This window comes from Haplochromis burtoni, unplaced genomic scaffold (assembly GCF_018398535.1).
Source record: "Haplochromis burtoni strain Fernald_Lab_line unplaced genomic scaffold, NCSU_Asbu1 Contig_55, whole genome shotgun sequence".
Classification (NCBI taxonomy): Eukaryota; Metazoa; Chordata; class Actinopteri; order Cichliformes; family Cichlidae; genus Haplochromis; species Haplochromis burtoni.
In genome coordinates this window covers 1,215,693-1,235,564 of record NW_024582416.1, presented here as the reverse complement: position 1 = coordinate 1,235,564, position 19,872 = coordinate 1,215,693, and the positions used below count along the sequence as shown (strand labels likewise).

The window sequence follows — 19,872 nt, the reverse complement described above, 5'->3', positions numbered from 1 at the left end:
AAATTATCAAATTATTGCTTTAAAATTGTTTCTTATTCCAAAATTTTAAAAAAGTCGAGTCAGATTGAGCCAAAGAATGATCTCCTTTTCGGTTTTCATCAGCATAAACAGTCATTTAAAATAAGATATTTTGTAAAATAGCGGACAATATATATCATTTTTAAATTAACATGTAAAAAACAAACAAAAAGTAACTACAGGTTAGTCGTGTGCGTTTTTAACGGTCACTCTCAAAATTCATTTGTGGTTTTACGAAGATTAAAAAAAAGTGTGAAAAGTGTTGATAAAAGGACAATCGAACTTACTTGTGGAGTATCTTGGATCAGGGTTGGCGCTGTACCACCCTGTTGCTGCTGCACTATTCCGCATGCTTTCCTGGTACGACGGAAGATCTCCCATGTTGCCAATGCTTCCATTGCAGTATCCTCCCATTGCGCTGTGGGAGAACTGGGAGACGCTGTGCGGCATGTGGTAAGTGGTGGCCACCGTGGCGTTATGGCCCATGGAGTGCTGTTGCATGCCGGTCTGAGACACCTGAGGCTGTCGGTAGGCTCCCAGTGGAGAGGTTAGGTTCCCTGCGCCGTCCATGCCACTGAACTTCTTGTAGGTCTCCTCGATTGGACTCAAAATATCTGTCACTGAAAAAGGCGTTGTGTGCTTTGGGCTCAACGACATGATTCAGAAAGCAGGTAGATTTTTGTGTTTGAGCAGATCAACCGTGTTGTTGTATCGGCTCTCTCCTTGGTGGATGTCTACGTAAGAGAGTGCTTGTAGTGCGCCTGAGATCCTATTGATCGCCTTAGAGAAGGAGGCGAGCCCAGGGCGCTCTTAGCCCGGGTTTATTGGAGCCAGGAGCCAGGTTTACGACAAACACAGGGGGCGGAGCAAAACTCCTAAACCAGCAAACAATAGTCATTGACATTTTAGGGAAATAATTCATGAAAACACACTTTGCTTTGTATTAACTTGTATACGCGAATAAAACTACGACACATACTCACGATTCTGTGTTTGCAGCAGCTACATACAGGTGAGAATATCCCATTATGTTCCGCACATCAGCTGATCTGACCACATATGACTATTTTGCGTCAGTAGGGAATTCCACTCTTTCTAGAAACTTTGAGAGCACTTTGAACAGACATAAGGGCCACCGAGTATCATCAAAGAGTCACAATGAAGTTGTATGACCAGCTCGTTTATGCTTCTTGAGCATCATTTTACCCCAGCGAAGAGGAACAAGTCCAAATAAGCTCAAAAAGAAAAAAAGAAAAGAAAGAAAAATATGTTGAAAAAAGCAGTATGGGTCCAAAACTCTTTGCCATTACACAGCACTCACACAGCAAAAGACATAAACGAATTTGTAAATTATATTTTTCCGAAACTAATCATACAGCATCCGACTCCATATAACCTAATTTAGGATCAAAAGGGAGGAAATTACTTTTTTTTCCTTTTTTTTTTTACCTATACTTCTTAGGCATCTACAATTATATTAGACTTGGTGCACTATTTTAAGCCTCAAACCCTCGAGTCTGGTCAACATGCATTAACGACACTTTGCAGTCTTGACCTGACATTGTAATCGCTGAGCAAACTGACTGGCGCCAGGGGAAGAATAAGAGGAAGAGAAACAAAACAAGAGGGTCAAATGAGAAAAGAGCCGCTAGAAACGGCGAACAGTGTTAATAAAAACTTCTCAATTTGTCATTTATTTCTAAACTGATTTATGACGCCTATATCTGATAATAAAGACTTGCCGCTACAATTCCTCTTGGAAAATATGTTTTCATAACAATGATAATGTTTCCTCTGAATTTTTTTTAACTTTATCATCACCATAATACTGCAGACAACAATGGGAACAGGTGCTCTGCTCGGAGGTTATTTTCCAGACGTGAAATGTGTCGCTGTCTTCATTATTGTAGGAAGGAACCACTCGTCTGCATGAAGCCACTAATGTAATTTGCCATGGCATGGCAGCAAGTAGCTACCTACCCTAATTGAGTAAATGAAGATGTGACATGGTCAGCCATCAATTATAGAGAAATATCAAGAACAGCAATCTCCGGTTAAGTTGATAGGCTGATTGTAATCATTCATTTTTTCCTATGCATATTTCAGAAGCCGGATTTCTTATTTTTCTTTCCCCCCAGATGCCCGCACTCCGCGGCGGATTTAATGTGAAGTGGCTGGGCTTTATTGTTCTTCAGGAAAACAAAACAGTGCGTGCTTTTTCCAAAGTCAGCTGGAGTTGTCAGAAAGACACTGAAGACAAAAAGAAAAGAAAAAATGGCGTTTGAAAAGAATGCGGTCTAACCTGTGTAAAATAAAGAATCTCCCGAAAAGCTATTTCTATTAGAACATAAATTAGGGTAAATTAGCCTTTTTTAGAGTAATATTTCCTACCTGAAAATACACCTATGCTTGTCCAGACGTCTGTGAGCCTTTTCCACTCTTTTGGGAACAGCAGCATGGTGTCTTTTCAAGTAGAAAAGAAAAGTAGGCCTCGGCCCAGACCTCTAACATTATGTAAATGAGGCAAACCTCTCAACCTTGTGGATTACTGAGTCAGAGAGCAGGACCCCGGTCCACAAACCCTCCACATTAGGATCCCATAAAAATGTGGAGCTGGTTGGCTGCATGCAACTCTTATAGGCGCTTATAGTTCATATTTATATAGTTTTCAGTCCTAGTTAACTTTTACATCCTGTGGAGATGATGCGGAAAATGCAACCGGAGCCATATAAAGGAACGCGCCGGGACTCGTGAAGAAGGCCCACCCAAGGTTGGTTCACAAATCTAAGACGAACAAAGAGAAAAAGATTTAAAATATTCTCCACTTTTCAAACTATGTTTAGCAATAATTTTTGTCTCGTGCTTAGTTTCGCTTGTCTGCTTAGTCAAGCAAACGGGTACGATGCGTTCTGAAAAACATCGGGGAATTATTCATATAAATTAGCCCACATTGATTCTTTCCATCACAAGAAATACAATCAATAAATTGTTGGCACTATGGCGAAGAATACTGCTTTTTTATTCCCAAAATTCCAAATGGGAAGCTAGTTAGTGTCTATGGAATACATTTTTCCTTAAAGAAGACGTTAAGCTTTCTCACTAAGTCACAGAGCAAATCCGTTCACATGCTTCTGTGACTTTATTCCTGAAGACAAACAGAAGTATGTTACATAATATTCTATAGGCATCAGCGTGCTTGCCACCAGGGACTAAATGATCTCTTAAATTGTGTTCATTAACGATAGAGATTACTGGCGCAAACCGCGGTGTTCAGATAAACAGCGGCGACTTTCTATAACAACATTCTAACCAATTTTCTCTCTATATCTACGCTTTTATCGGAACATTTAAGTGTTGTTAACGAGAACCTAATAACAACCCATTTATGTAGTTTGTATCCTACAGATAGCCTTTTGCTCAATACCTTCGCCTCCATCAGCTCAGCACAGCAGATGGATTCAAGCGCCTGGTTACTGAAGTGCTTTTCTCCATCTCTTCGATGCTAGTTCAATACCCTGAGAGATGTGGAGAGATGGCTAGAGGGCCAGGGTCCTGACCTGTCACCTCAACCACGCACTGGCCGAGCACAAAGTGCAGAAAACACGAAAACGATTTCGTCTTGCAGCTCCCACAACCCCTCACATTTCCCACTTCTATCTGTAAAATAATACGAGTGAAATTAATCACACTAAAAGTGGTTTCCAGTTTCTCTTACTTCTCATCTTCTTCTTTGTTTGGATGATTTTTGAAAAGTGGAAACAAACGTGTGCCGTTATTGTAATGTTATCTAAGCTACGGGAATCATTTATCTGGGTAAATTTTTCTGTGCGTAATTTACGCGCGAACCGTGAATCTCTCTTTCGATTGTCTGGGACATCTTCCTTAGATTTCTAGTGTTTTCGTTTAGATTTCGTTGTGAGTACACCGGCCTCTAGTTAAAAGAAAACAGCTTCTTGGGTATGTTAAGAAAAAGGTGGATTTGCAAAACGACGCATTTTGGTGTGGCGAGTTTACAAAGAAGAAGAAGAAGAAGAAGAAGAAGAAGGAAAACCTGAAAATACACACCGAACCTTGTAGACTGGGATCCTTATTTTTAAATTTAAGTTCAAACATATTCTAACGGAAAAGAAGCCAGGGATTTATAAATTCATGTCAGGGTTTGTCAACGAAAAGAAAAAGAAGAAAGCAGCAAGTATTCTTTAACAGTCAAACAACACCACGATATTTATTACATCTGTAAATTGAAGGATACTGGAGGGAGGTGGGAGATCTTATGTACAGCTTTTCTTCCAGATTACTGATATTTGTATTTGGACATTCGTGCGCATGGAATCAAAAAGAGCATGGCGCAAAATAAACACAAATACTGGTATTAAACGCACCAGTCTTACAACAACTCTAATCAGTTTTTCTTCATGTAAAGCGCATCTCTATACTGCCCGGCCCAGAGGGTGAATTTTTGCTGAGATTTGTGGAGGAAATTCCACACCTGCAGTCAGTGTAGTACCATTTAGATCAAATACTTTCTCTCCTCTTAAATCGCAGAGCAGTGTGAGAGTAAAAAGCGGGCAGGTGCATATCTTTCAGCTGCACTACTTGAAACGGTCCGGTTCCTCAGCTAAGTAGGTTAAAGGTCCTCCCAAGTGGAGAAAGTATGTGACAGACCTCTTGAAGACCGTATTCTTCTGCAGGAGTTTGCATTCATTCACAATTAATGTCGCTTGATGGACGAAATGATGCTAATAGGGTGCCAAAAACAGAATATGGGCTTTAATGGGCACTGACCATAATCTGACAGCTGTGGAAAATGGAGGAAAGAAGAATTTAACATACTGTAATAGGATTAACGTTTAGAAGTTATTCTTAAAGTATTACAATACAGCTTTTCGTTAAGTTGATAAAGTTGCAGTAAAGGCCAATCAGACTGGATTATGTGCTGCAGCTGGGAGATAACAGCATGTGGGATATGTAGCTATGCTGGTGGTAGAAAACTGAATGTTCCTTCTTGTTTTTGGAAGCAAATTAAGATACTGAATAGTGTTAAATTCTTTTCTATGTTGCCTGAAAGAGGACATATTCTTTTAATTTCCATGCCATAGAACCCCCCCCCCCCCAAACAAAAAAACCCAAACAGTTTCTTTCTGCTTTCTTACAAAAACGTTAAACTCTTCTAATATCACATCAATGTAATAAAATCATTAATGTGAGTGGAAAGTTAAGTCAAAGATGTGTTGAGCACACCATTTCACTCAAGAACACTCATTGCAAAAAATTTACCTTCACATCAGTGAGATATTGTTGGCACAATTTTTTTAATTATTGAACCATATGCTAAACTAATCAGATAGGAAATTAAAAGTAGTATAAAAATTGTACCTTGTAGTACACATTTATGACAACAAGTGATTGTGATTCCAGTTTTCAAACTGAAGCTGAAGACTAGCAAGGCATATAACAACCTTAATTGCAAAGCGTGGACAGGCTGTCAGTGATCCATTAATCATGTCATGATGAGTTTTAAAGAATGACTGGTGAGATTAACTTTATAGATCAGATTTTTATGCATATAATTTATACACACATGACTTAATAAATCCTGTATCTGTAACTATGACCAGTCACTTTATTTGAGATTTGAAAAACAAAACAACAATAACAACAACAACAAAGGAAAAAGAGACAACAAATTGTGCCCTTCCATGTTTGAAACTGATTTAGCTCCCTGAAATTTTAGGTCCTCCGAGTTCTGTGAGTGCCACTGTCCTCTGCACTGTTTTGAGTGGCGATATTTTAGCATAGCTGCTCTCTTTTGTAGCAACAATTAAAAACCACAGCAGCAGATCAGTGCAGACTACCAAATGCATGGCAGAACAAAGCAGATAGTGTACTTGGACTGGGTGCTTGGTTCCAAGGGTACCTGGTTCGTCCACTTCTCTGCTGCATTAATTGTGGCAGCAGTAAGGGCAGGTAAACAAAGCTGTTAGAGAGTATAGTTGTGACTCAACCGTGGCTCACTCTGGATTTGTCACCCAGTTACTCATATGGCAAAATGGATCTGCCAGTCCTTCTCCTGTATCTGGTTGCCCTTGCATTCAATTATTGTGATAAGATGAAATCTGTTTGATGTCCTGAAATGTAATTTTGTAGTTTAATTTGAAGTGGATCCCCATTTTACTTGTTTTACATAACAATATTTAGACATAGTTCAAGTACTGAGGATTCTTAGAATTATAAGGTAGAAGATAATTTTTTGGATTTTTGGCATTTTCCAGTGACATGTAAGTGTTTGCAATGTTCTGCTTTGACTTTTCTTTTCCATTTTCATTTTCTAGAGCCAAATTTGCATTTTTTTGTTCTTAATAAATCAAGAGGCTGTTCAGATTTACAATCATGTCTGCTTTAGTCATTACAGGCTGCATAAAGTTAAAATAATAAAATAATTTAGATAATTTTTGGATTTTGGAAGAAGCTTCAAAACATTGTTTAAACATTTAAGTGCACTTCTTCTCCCCCCCCCCCCCAAAAAAAGAAAGCTTTGTTAATGTAGAAACAGTATAAAGTTAGATATATAAATATATTTTACCTCTGAATAAAAAAAGTGCCGTAAAATAAATAATAATAATAATAATAATGATCAAACATGGTTTTGCACCTGAAATGCATGCAAATAGCTGCAATTTGCATCAAGTGTTTCCTGATGTCCATTTATGCCAGGAATTCATTTATTCGGCTTATTTTCACATTAACAGTCAAGAGATGTATCTTCTAATCAAAAGTTTGAAAACACTTTGAGAGCTGAACGTGGAGACGGAAACTTTTTAAATGGCCTCACAACTCAACAATGGAAATGTGAGCAGAAGCTGCATATCAATGTGGCATTTTTACCTGTCTGTTTGTCCCCACTTTGGGATGCTTTTATCCAGTAGGCCACCTGACAGCCTACCATTATTTAGATGAATCCACATAAACACGTCGCAAAACTACTTCAAATTGTGAATGTATTGATCCTGACAGTTACAAGAATGCACCATGTGCTGCAATTTAAAATATGAAGTCAAAGTCCAGTTTTCCTGCAAAGTGTCAAAGGATTAAAACTCTAATTTCTATTCGTTTTTTACTGAGCACTGTCTGAATAAAATGCTGTATGCTGGATGGGAATGCCAGGTAGCTGTAATCCTGAAAAGGTAGAAGACTGTATGCAGAATTTATTTTTTTTTAAAATGGCATCGTAAAAAATAAATAAAAATATAGCTATTTGTATCTTATAGAAAAATGCATAACAAATTATATATAACATATACAAATAAGGAATATACTACTATATACTTTTACACTACTACAAATGTACAGTTGCAGTGCATGTATCTGTATCCAGCACATTTTCAGAAATTTATTGTTTACAAAGAATAAATTTTTGTTTTTGGAAATAAAATCTATTTTTACGGGTTTATTTCATTTAAATTTTGCTTTGTGTGGTTTGAATTTGTCCAAAAGAAAAAACAATATCCTTATTCCCCTTAAAAATATTTATTCATAGTAAGTAGCTTTTTGAATAAATAACCAGTCATTTTCTGTCCTGCCTCGTTTACAAAAAAACAAAGTGATTTTTTCATTTATATGGATTATTTATAAATGGATTATCCTTTTTTTAATGTCTTAAACCATTATTCACACAGTACATCTGTTATATCATTACACATTTTGTGTGTTGTGTGTCTATTAGAATAGTTGATATTTTCCCATATTGACTTTGTGCAGCAAATCAAGTGAATCAAGGAGTGCTCTACCAATCACCAGGCAGTTATTTTAGAAGGAGGACGTTAACTTTAAAGAAACTTTAAAGAAACCAGAGGAATGTTACTATAAAAAGTACCTCTGACATAAATGTAAAAAGTGTGACATGGGTTTCAGCTTGAATCATAGCAAGAGAGTAAAACCTGTGCAAAACGATCAAATTCAGGCCAAAATACACCCGTTTATAACAACAGCATGCAACAGTGAAATATCTTTCAGTCTCTCTATAATTCTTTAGTGCTCTTCTGAGGAACTACAGAAAGAAAATGTCAGATTGTCCACATGTTAAGGACAGTTTTTATTTAACCAAACAGCCACTTCAGCTAATTCAAATTCAGATTCAGATTAAGATGCTGGTTTATTATCTCAGCACTGTGTCAGGCTGTGATCTGTAGCAAACTCGCTGGTTGCTTAAAAGATATTAAAACGCAGAAAATGACCAAAGAGTGTTGACACTTTTAAAATCAGCCTTATTCTGTGAATAACATTTATTTTTAAATTAATCATGTTTAGTGAGAAGTGTAATATAAAAGAATAATATAGCTTTTAAAAATCTACATACCTGTGAGTCAAAGTGCACCTTTGACACTTTTTCCTCAGTCGATTCATTAAAGTTTGGACATTTTGCTTAGAGCTGAAGTTAGTGACGACAAAACTGTTTATACTCCACTGGATTTAATCATGTTGTCAGTGCATGGGAATCATTTAGAAGTTGTTAAATTACCTGTTACGTCTGGCAGATTTTTATAAATCAACAGCAGATCATCACAAACTGTGAAACGAGGCTTGCCACACAATATAAACCCTGCAAGAATTTGCACCATAAACTGTGATTTATTGGGATGCAGTTCAAAAAACAACTCTAAAATAATTAATCAGAAACTAATAGTCACATACATGTGCAGATATTATTATGCTTTGGCATTTATTATCAGATCTCATCCCAGGAGATGCAGACAGAGATTGCAAAAACTATTTTATGAGTTGTGCACATGTGCACTTCGTAAAGATGGTTTATTTTATTGTGAAGTTGTTTGTCCATTTTGTTGGTGACTACTCAGAAATGCATGCTATTACACACATGCTGCAAATACCAGTTTATTATTGCGAACAGTTCATGTGTATTCGGTGTTCGTGCTCCTGTATGTGTTGCACAGAGACTGCGCTGACTTTGTGCTGCTGTACAGTAATAACAAGTCTTCTCGTGGTTAACGGCTCTCTTGTTTGTTGGTTTTGTCTCGTCCTGTTTCAGTGGTTCTTTTTGCCTGGAAGGATGTGAACTCAGTGTGTCTGACCGTCTCTGAGGACGCTCGATGTCATCTTGTCTACCTGATCATTACACTACCTGCTCTCCTCTGCAATACTGCCCTCTCGCTGCTCCGCCACTTGAAATGCTTGGCTGGCCTCTTCTCTGAAACCATCAGGAAATTGTGTGCTAAAACGCTGCAGACGGTTCGTCCTCTCTCTTCCCTCCAGCCATGAGTGCAGGAGTCATAAAAAGATTCCTCAGCTCGGATGACTACTGCTGCTGCTCACTCGACAGGAAAACACACAAAACACCCTTCAGCCGCCCGCCACAGCTCACCTCTCACAGCTTTTACTTGATTTATTGACGTTCACTACACTGCAGAAATGCAGAACACTGCATGTAAATTACATGGATGTGACCACTTGTTTAAAAGCAGGCCTAGATATATTACACATGGCCATTAGGAGTAAAACTAATTTTTAAATTACTATTATGTTGCTAACATCTTGTCAGCAACATATTTAATGATGGAATGAGATTATATATGTTTAATATGCCTTCTTAAATAATCCCAAGGAATGTGAAGACTTGTAATATGTCAGCTTTCTGATCTGCAAATAAATTGGAAGTAAAATGGATTCTCAGTATTTCATATTTTGAGGTAAACAAGAGCCTCAGTCTGCATGTGGAGTCGCTGCATCGGCATTATTGCTATAAAAATACATCAGGCCTTCTTGCTGTAAAAAAGTTCAGTAACTCACATGAAGAAAGGACACATGCTGTTACTGACTGCATTCAAATACTCCTTTCTTAAACTCCCACGCTGCTGCTCTGTTGCCACATTTATGAATCTAAACAGGAACAGATAAGCGTCATGATGGCAAGTCAAAAAGTGAACTGCCAAAAACAGTTCTGAGTTTTTAAGTAACTGTAAAATGTCTCTTTGGTTATCCAATAAATTGTTGCTCTAGTCATCACTGATACTGATGAACAAACATTCCTGAGCTCCAAAAAGAGACCTTGAAAGCTTTCTCTTTAAAAAAGTGTCTCTGAATGCAGTTCAGTGCTCTGCATGTGAAGCTAATTTAATAATACAGGAGCAACCATCAAATGGAAAGTGAACCATGTTAAAGAAACTATTTCTGGCGTCTGTCTGCTCACAGATGAAACATCATATATACTCTGCAGGCGGTGGATTTCTCCCAGTTACAGAAACTAAGAAGAGATTTTTACCTGATCACTAAGACTGACCACTGCAAACAGAACCTGCTTCAATGGACCTCTCTACTGGATTCAGTTCATACACTTTTTAAAAACCGTATTATGAAAGTATTGTTTAAGTTAGCTGGGTTAATAATATCACACACATTCATAGATGAAAGTGTTTGACAACACGCACATCATCTCATTTTGGACTTTTAATAAACGTACCTTTTTGTAAAAATGCAAAAGTTCTTCTAAGCTTTTGTGAATTGAGTGAAAGTGAATAAACATTATTAAAACGCTGCACTCACTCAGACACAACTTTAAAAAGAATCACGCAGCAACATTTCTGCAGTTACCTGGATGATAATCGAGAGCTAACAGATCATGCCTCAGAGATCTGTGCTTGTCTTGCTCAAGAGTACCTCAGTCTAAAATGCTGAGGGCGTGGTTACATTGTTTCTTAAGTGTTTCTGACTCACTGTGTGCACCTTACAATAAAATAAATGTGCTTTGATGTTTTCACCTTTTCCATGCGTGCGCTTCATGTGTCCTTCAGTTCATCCTTCTGCCACATTTACCACTATTCTTCATATTCTTCATCCAATCAAATTACACTAAAGTATTAACTTTTTTGCATCTCAGATAACTGAAGATTAATAAACATAAGAGTTGTCATCACGAACCAGAACTCTGCTTCTGTAGAAGGCACAGAAATCAGCACTGTGACTGTGCCTTTCATTTATTAGTGGAGATTTTATACACTTTATACATAAGATTTTAGCCAATATAAGGCAAAAATAATGCGTTAGCACCAGAAATAGATTATTATTTACTTTTCTAAACACTTGAACACTAACAGTAACACTATCTGTGAAACTATTAACTCTTGTAACTGAAGCATTTACAAAGTGTGTTAAACTGAACGTACAGCCTTCCTTAAAGTTTTACCCTGAACACATCCCACTGCTTCAGTTATATAACAGTCTACACAATAGCCTGTCTCTCTCTTTCTCTCTGTGTGCACTGCAAAACAGGATGCTATTTCCCCATGAAATGAAATACAACATATATAAACATAAAATTAGTAAAATATATAGATACATAAATATATTGTTTACAGATATGCAGTATGTAATTTAGTGTTGTGCTGCATGATATCAGATATTTGGTCATTTTTTTCTTCTGAATCAATATGAATGATGTACAAATGAGGTACAAGTTTGTCATTTAGTAAAACCAATAAAATTCAAATAGCAAAGCAAATGCAATAATAACATTTATTTAAATAAATTTTGGGTAATTGTCTGTACAGGTCACATTTAAAGCAAACTTTGATGGGAAGAACAGATACAAATACATAATAAATAACATTTCATATGTACAGTGTTGGTTTCAAAAAGAAATGGAACACTTGACGACCTGAAAGTTAAATGTAGCTGCCTCTTTTCTTTTCCTCTGAGTAAAGGAAAAAGGACAATGGACTGCAGAGGATCTGAGGAACCTGCAGGGTTGAGGGTGCTGATGTCGTTTAGAAACGTGGAGCATGAATGGAGCCGAAAACAAAACAAAAAAATCAAACAAATTAAACTTTTGCAGTGTGATTTGGACCACATTACGAGTTAAAAAAAGAGTTTTATGCATAAATAAAAAAATGCAAATTCATAATAATGAATTTATCCCCCGAGATGTAAATGATTACATATTTGATGAGCTTGTATAGAGGGATTTTTCTGCATCACCATGCTAGTGTTAGAGTTCTTCAGCAGTTTGTGGCCATGCTTGTGATGTTTGTGGCACCCATGCTGTTTGGCAGGAGGATCTATGCATTAATGACTACAACAGATGAATACGTTGAAGGTTATTGCTTCATTCTCATACATTTCAAAGAGCACGCGATGTGATACGTTGTATAATGAAGTCAGGCAGTGCAAAAGGAAATATCATAGAGAAACTTTTATTTTCCATCTATTGCAGAGAGCCATGAAACACATTAAAAATTCACCACAGAGCACAAGTGCACAAACACATGATAGGCACATCCTGCTACACATATTTTACATCCTCTTTAAACAGGAAGTTAATTAGATGATTTGAATTGGTAAAACACTGCTGCTACATTGCTGCTCTTTGATCATCACGCCTGCTGATTGAAGCATGTCTGAAACAGATGACGGCCGGTCGTTATCAGCCTCAAAGGCCCAGGATCCATTTGCAGTGCTGGCATCTCAAGCACCTCATGTTCATCCTCTGAAGAAGGTGAGACAATCCATTAAGTGAAAGGCATAAACACTCAACTCTGGGAACCTGATTGTTGGCGCTGTCCCCCATCCAGCCCACCTGACTGCAGCGGACTGTGGGTTTTATACAAGACAATTCAAGTCCTGAGGTGGAACATTGAGAAAGAGAAGACAAAGGGAAATAAGACCATATGGTGATTTGCATATCATAACACAGCAGCACAACTTTTAATAGAACTCAGAGATGCAAGAGACAGTCGACTTTGAGCTTAGTCGGCTCTGAACATTATCATTCACCGTGGGTTGAAATTTACCTGCAGGTGCTATGAAACGATTTCAAGTCCAAATAAGAGTGCCTATCTTTATCGTATTTTTATTGCATATTTATTTGGGCATGTAGATCAGCTCATCTAATTAATCATTAATTACAGCATATCTGAAACAAAAAGGTAATGTGTCATATTTGCATTGTCCCACAGGCATTGCACAGGTACACAGACTGTGAATGATGTTGCCTTAATTTACAAATTAAGGACTCTGGATCATTTGGATATAATGTGTAGAAAAAGTCACCTGGTGTGAAATTAAGTCTTGTTTTTTTTTGTTTTGTTTTTTTTAAGAAAAGAAAAGAAAAGAAAGAAAAAAAAGACACGGTTGGAAAACCAAAGGGGTGCATGAACAGTCCACTCATACTATAGACACTGAAACTTGAATCATCTACTTTTCCTGCTTCTTCTGCAAAGGGCTTAACGCCCCTTCACTTGTACAGTGCATTAATACCACAGCATCAGAGCTACTAGGTCGATTTAAAAAGTTAAGTTGATAAAAGATGAAGAAATATTTGCTCCAGCGCTCGACTGTTAAACATCTTTTCCATTAGAATAAGGTGGTGTGACTACATATTTAAAATGGCAGGCTCAAGAATCTCAGTTGATCTCGCAGGTCATTGTATAAAACTAATAATCACCGTATTCCCTGACCTTTGCCCTTACACTTTACACCAGCTAAAAATGATGGATGAATGATTTTATATCTATTTTTTCAGTAATGCATCAGAGCTTGCCCATCAGTGAGGGCTGGAGAAGGCTGAATTAAACATTGCTGCTTGAGACACATTTAGTTGTTAATGGCACTCAACAACCTTTTTTTTTTGTAATTGTCTCTCATGGAAGCAGAGGCATTGGCTGCTACAGTATGACTTAATGATTCATACTTTAGAACATTTTAAGAAAAATTATGACATACACTATCTGCGTTTCATACCCATGTCGTGGTAGGTAAATTCAATTTGTATCCCACTTATCATCATTTCATTATGATCCTAAGCACACTCGTCAGAAAATACCAAAAATTAACAAAACAACGTGATTTTTTTGCAGTCCTTTATTTAATTCATCATACACATTATAGGATTTTACATCGGTTCGTGGAGTAGATTAGATTGAGTAAATTATTTGAGAAGAAAAATCCAAACTTTAGTCTCTGAGCACTCTACTCACCCTGTCACTCTCCTCATCTCTTTGCTGTTTTCTTAATCTCAACATTCAGCAAAGTCAAGAACCTTGACGCTCGCCCCTTTTCCGTGAGATGACTCTGAGCTGGCTGCTGGTCATCTGCAGCACTTTAAACTCAGACCTGCCACTTTTAAAGAACTGCACGATCAGCGTCTCCCACGGCAAAACACCGTGGCGTGTTTTCTCTTGCGTGTGGAGGCAAGAATGAAAACTGAATACATGCGGATGTCTTGCAGTGTTTACTTAGAGATCGTATCCAATGACTAGATTTTCCTTAAAATCATTAAATTTCCGAATAACGTCACTGTGTTTACATTTCCTGTCTTGGCATTTCATACCTCTAATGCAGACAAATATGAAAGAAAAAAGCACCAAAAAAAAAAAAAACCTGTTATAGAAGTAAAGTGAAGGTTGTGACCGTGGGCTTACATGGATGACGAAACTCAAGCGAATAGATTTTATAGTGCAACAGAACTGCAGTCAGGGGGAAGAAAGGAGAAGCAATAACAAGTCAAAGCGCTGCAGAGTAAGAAGCAGCATGGAGAGCTGGTGTCCACTTGTTAAACCAATGGATGCCATGATGTTTACGTGTACATGCTAATGAGCTAAACAAGTAATGGTAAGTATATGTTACACCCCTCCTAATGTGCTCACGGTAGAAGCATATAGTTTGTCATTGCAATAACACAAGCTGTGTTCATATTTAGCATATATTTCCCCAATAATGGAGTTCAAACACGAGTGCCAATTTAACATCAAGAAATCTTTCACACCAGAAAGTAAACTGTGCGCAACTTAAAATGCTTTTTCACAATTATTCCTTTAATTAGACACATTAGATAAGTCATCTACAAATAGTGACTTCATTCAGTGAGAACAATGACAAGCCTTTTATGAATTTAGCTTATCATCGGCTGTGAATCAAATAGATTTGTTACAGAGCGCTGCAGGCGTATACTTGCTTTTAGTGTATCATAGAAAAGCACTACTCTTGACTGTTAAATGGGTACAGTTCAAATTAAAGTGGACAAAGACAATCCTGTTTTATTTAATCTTATAGATAAACACAGTGTGACAGAAGCTGGAGCTGTTCGGAGACGATGGAAGGATTCCCCTTTGAGCTCCAAAGAAAACTTCAGCTCTCCGGTTTCTTCCTTGTGTAAGTCATAGATGCTGGTGTTTGTGTTAGGCAGCTCGCACCTCTCCAGGCTCTTCTCACGCAGATGGGCTGCTGATGTGAACAGTACTCTGCAGACGCTCGCTGAGTCAACTTGTATATGTGTCATGTGGGCTTTGTCTGCTTCACACAGCAGCCTGCCGCCTACACTAATACACACAGCACCAATTTGAATGCAGCTCGTGGATTCGAATATGACCGTGTTACTTTCACATGCCCACCGACTGACACCAAAACAGCAAACAGAAGAAGCCCTAGTGTTGATGTCTTGATATGTTTCTGCTCTCAGCGCTGTGTGTGTTTGTTTCAAACCGCTGTTTTTATTCCAAAGTCAAAACTGGTCACAATGCAAGCAGATTAAGAATTTATCTCCTCTCCCCTCAACCCTCCTTCACCGTGTTCAGCATCTCCGCACCCCCTGCTGCGAAACGTTTCTAACCCAATGAGGCCCCCTACAGTTGCAAGCTCACTGACGCTGAACTGAGCAGGTGCATAAAGATGGTAGCTTTTACTTTGACGTCATTTGACCCATTTTGCAGTGCTTTGCATAGTTCTCTACATGGAGGGATGTGTTCAGGCATTTTGCAGCTTGGAAAGTAAGTCTATGTGACTGCAGGACGTGATGCACATGTAAAAACCCAAAATGCTAACGATTTGATTCTTGATACCAAATATGATGCTTAATTTTCATTATTTTCCTTTGATCGTAAGGAAACAGATCCAGCCCTCTCTGAGTTTATTTGATGCTCCAAGTAGATAGTTATTATTTTGTTTGATTTTATTTTTTAAAAAACAAAAACACACACCTCTCCTTTGCGTTTCTGGCACAAAACGTAGCAGCGGTGTAGATTTAGATTTTCACACGCGTGACCAGCTATGACTCACAGCCTTCTTTGTTGTAAAAGGCGATGATTGATTCAGACTTTCTTTGGTAAACCTTACTTCACCCCCATTGTTCACTTTCACTGGAGTGAATTAATCTGCGAGCTGCTGCACCCCGTTTCTCCCCCTATCCAATTGCGCCACACCGTGGAGACACGCAGACTATTTCTCCGCCAGTTCCCTCTCTCTGACTGTGAAATGGAAACTGTGCTAATTGCCCGTGGACTGTTTACGTCGAGCCTAGTTTGTTTTGAAGAGCGATATGATTATGCTCTCAAGATCCATAACAATGTCATAAACCGCAATCATGCACTTAAAAGACAGTCAAGTTTGCTGGTTCATTAAAGAGAAAAAAAGGCGCATTATTTCAGCAGTTGGAATATGATTTAGCTGCAGTAATTTGTAGCGATGGAATTAGATGCAGTAAGGCGACATTTGCAGGTAAGAGCTGCATGGCGCCAACTGAAGACCTCTGCTTCCATCTTGTGGCAACCTGGCGCAACGTTTTTTCTTCTCCGTCTCCCCCTCCCCCTCCCTCCATCACTCCCCTTTCTCTTTAATATCGGCACTGTGGCGAATCTAATCTGGATCTCCTTTAAGGCAATAAAACCCAGATCGCTTCCTTTAAATGAAAAGCACCGCTTATTATAGCTTTGAAATCCTCGTTTATTTGGCGATGTGCGTGATAGAAAAATGATTCATGTCGAGGTTCAAATGGGCAGGATGACGAAGATTCACGGTGTCCCAAGTGCATATTTCCTCAAGTATTGTATTCCAAGGTATATAATAGAGTTATCCACGCAGGTTGAACTATGCTGCACGCCAAGATGCTTGTTTTAATATCGTACTGCTTTATCCCTTCAAGCAGCCAAAAGCAATTTCCGATAAATCTGACCCTGTTGCTGAGCGGATAGAGGTGTAGTGTAATTTTCTGGTGCGTTAATGGCAATACGGGGGTGCAAAGAGAATGCTGTTCGTCATAAAAGTTTATCGTAAAGGCTTCCACGAAGACACTATTGAGGTTTTACTTCAGTTTTGTGGAAAACACGACAGAGCCAGACTGAACGCGCAGGGAGCTTCCAGCTGGTTTAAATCACTTTATATTAGCAAGTGAGCATAATTTCTGAAAGCAGATTTGTATGGTTCCGAAAAAGTGTTAAATATCATATTGTTAAATATGAAAATGTAAAGGCAATTTATGAATAAAGAAACCACTTGAATGGGATCAGTTCCGGTCTTTCATGCGCAAAAGTCCACAACACACCTGCCAACAAACCCAGTTTTTGTCCTCACGGAAAAACATCTGCATTTTCCAGAGATCACAGCAAAATAAAAGTGCAAATGGCAGCTTCAGCATTTAATTATTACTCAGGTGTATTATTTGTTCTGCATCCGTATATTGCACAGCAGCGTGGCACTGGCTTTAAAGTCAGGAGAGCTGCTGTGAAATCTAACCGTAAATTGTTAATTAATAGTAGCTCAAGTTTACGCTCGATACGGAAGTCCTTAAAAAAGGACGGGGGCCAAACAGTGTCAAATATTTTTCCATGTGTTCATTTTAGAAACAGGCCCACGCACAGCAAACAAGGAAGAACACTGTCTAGAATTAAAAATAGTTTTTGCGCCTTGACGAGCCACTTTTTTGGACAGACAATAATCGGCCTTTCACGTTGGAGAATGGGAGGATAGAGGGAAAAGAGAAATGAGAAGGCTGTTGTTGGCATAGCTCTATCAAGGAAGAAGGACTCCCTGTTATGTGTGAATGGGGCTTCTTTTTTGACCAGAATAGATATAGCACGAATTTTTAATTCGTTTTTCTTTGAGAGACAACAATGCTTTATTTGAAAGCTTGATACAATTTGGGGCTTGTAAGAGATTCTTTTCTCCTTTTCCGAGCCCAGCTGCCCATATGGGACACAACGTGTGCAGCAAGGATCACAATGGCACCAAGTGACAGGCAGGACAAAAAGCCCAAGGATACATCTCCCTGACTCTGAACAGCACCAAGAAACTCTGTCTATCTACACTGTCTGCATCTCCACTCCTGCTGCTCGTTAGCATGCACGCCTCTAACATCCACAGAAACCAGGCCTGGGCTTTTGTTTTTTATTTTTTATTTTTTTATTGCCTCGTGCACTTGCGTTGCGCAGTGATAGAGTCGCAGAGCTGCCTTCTCTGTTGGACAAAAACTGACACAAATGTCAGCGTCATTCTTTCACTTATGAGTTTTTAAATTGCGTTATTGTTCCGGGACTTGTTCAGTTTGAGTTTGATTTGAAAGAAACCAGTCAGAGTTCACTAAAATCCAATCACAGACAGGCAATCATTTATCATCGACTCTTATCGGTTCTCTTTATAATTCTCATAACACGCACTGGTACTCACGTCATTTTTCTCTTCGCATGTGGCGGGTTTCTATAATAACTGCGTCTGCTTATTTAACACACGCACACACACGTTTCTGGGGGTTTTAAGACAAAGAAATAAAATAATAAAGTTTGATTTATTTGACCTGGAAGCTCGAAACACAAAACCTTTCTGTCAGCGACAAATTGAGTCTGTGTCATCCACAAAAGCAGTAGCCCCCTGAGACTCAATTCTGTAAATAATTAGCAAATCTGCCCAATTTAGCTGTTTGTTCGGTGATGATAGGGGCGACTCTAACATCTGCTGTGAGATTTTTTGGCCCGGGACAAACAAAATGCATAGATTTTTTTCAACTAGGTTATCATATTTACTCAAGATATTGACTGGAGTCTGATAATCCGCAATGCGCTCTGCGGATCACTGGGGAGCCATTTGTGCTCGTTTTGGTCCCACGGTAAAGAACGCCGTGCCTAATAGCGTAAAGTATATTGTAATGCGGGCTATGATTGCCAAAATGTTATATGATCGTGTAAAAAATGTCTTTATTAGTCCCTTCAAGCCTCTGTAAGCCACGTGAATTTTAGCTGAACGCTGCCGTGATTAAACAAAGAAGGCTGGTGAGTCATTGATCCGTCCTGCTCTGTTTGCAGTTTAGCGCTTAACAAGATAACAAAACATTTATTGCATTAAACGATGTTTTTCCTCGCAGTCTACCACTTTACAACCAAGGCCGGGGGTGGTTGGGGATGCTGACAAAAAGGAGAGCTTTTCACTCAAAAGCTTCTTATGTTGAGAAGCCCACTTATAGTAAGTGAGTGGATTTTAGTCCCATTTCACAAGTGACTTTCGGCTCTTTATTAGCGAGGTGTTCGGATTGAGAAAAAATATTTTCGGGATTAAATTTGCCTGAAAGAGAAAGAACTGAAGTACGCTGGAGATTTTTTTTTTTTCCGTTCCCGTGCTCACTTCCATTCTGTGCCACAATAAAGTGTTTTCATCATCGCCTTTTATCATCACGTTTACCGGTGTCTTTTAAAATAAAATAGAATTTTCACAGTGGCGGCTATAAACCAGACCCTGGTGTCAGAAACAACGCATTTTATTTAAATTATGTTTTTTTTTTTATTTAAAAAAACAAAATCGGTTATTTTACCGTCGCCGCGAGGCTACAGTTTTTATTTACACGGCAGTCTCCTTATTTTATTTTTTTAATTAAAAGATTCAGAAATGTAGGCTACACAACCCTCTTCATCGCCACACTCCCGCAACTGCTCTGCGTTGCAAACACCTGCCACAAAATTATTTACAAGAAATAAAAACCAAAGGGAAAAAGCTGAAAACTTGCCAGTGTTTATTCATGGCCATAAATATTTTTTTCGGTCCATAAAAGAAGCAAGAAATTAAAATTTCTATAATTATAAAGTGGTT

General features: G+C 38.4%; 2 protein-coding genes across 10 annotated transcripts in view; both read right to left on the bottom strand.

Moving 5' to 3' along the window:
* nkx2.4a (NK2 homeobox 4a) overlaps window positions 1-2,088 on the bottom strand; it is a 4,257-nt gene extending 2,169 nt beyond the window's left edge. Inside the window, exons 1-2 of one of the 3 annotated variants that reach the window (XM_042220792.1) lie at window positions 998-2,088; window positions 306-893 (exon numbers count right to left, since the gene is read on the bottom strand). In XM_042220792.1, coding sequence (XP_042076726.1) covers window positions 306-675 — 370 coding nt within the window. In that variant the 5' untranslated portion in view covers window positions 676-893; window positions 998-2,088. Of the gene's footprint in view, window positions 1-305 lie in introns of all 3 variants that reach the window. The other 2 variants (XM_042220793.1, XM_005922346.3) reach the window with 2 other exon arrangements.
* Window positions 2,089-11,547: 9,459 nt separating this feature from the next.
* Window positions 11,548-19,872, bottom strand: part of nkx2.2a (NK2 homeobox 2a) — a 16,005-nt gene continuing 7,680 nt past the window's right edge. For 5 of the 7 annotated variants that reach the window (XM_042220797.1, XM_042220796.1, XM_042220794.1 and 2 more), the window contains one exon: window positions 12,662-19,872. This exon is cut by the window's right edge. Coding sequence is in view for 1 of the 7 variants with exons in the window: in XM_042220799.1 (XP_042076733.1) it covers window positions 12,458-12,648 (191 nt within the window). In the remaining 6 variants the exon portion in view is untranslated. The other 2 variants (XR_006054398.1, XM_042220799.1) reach the window with 2 other exon arrangements.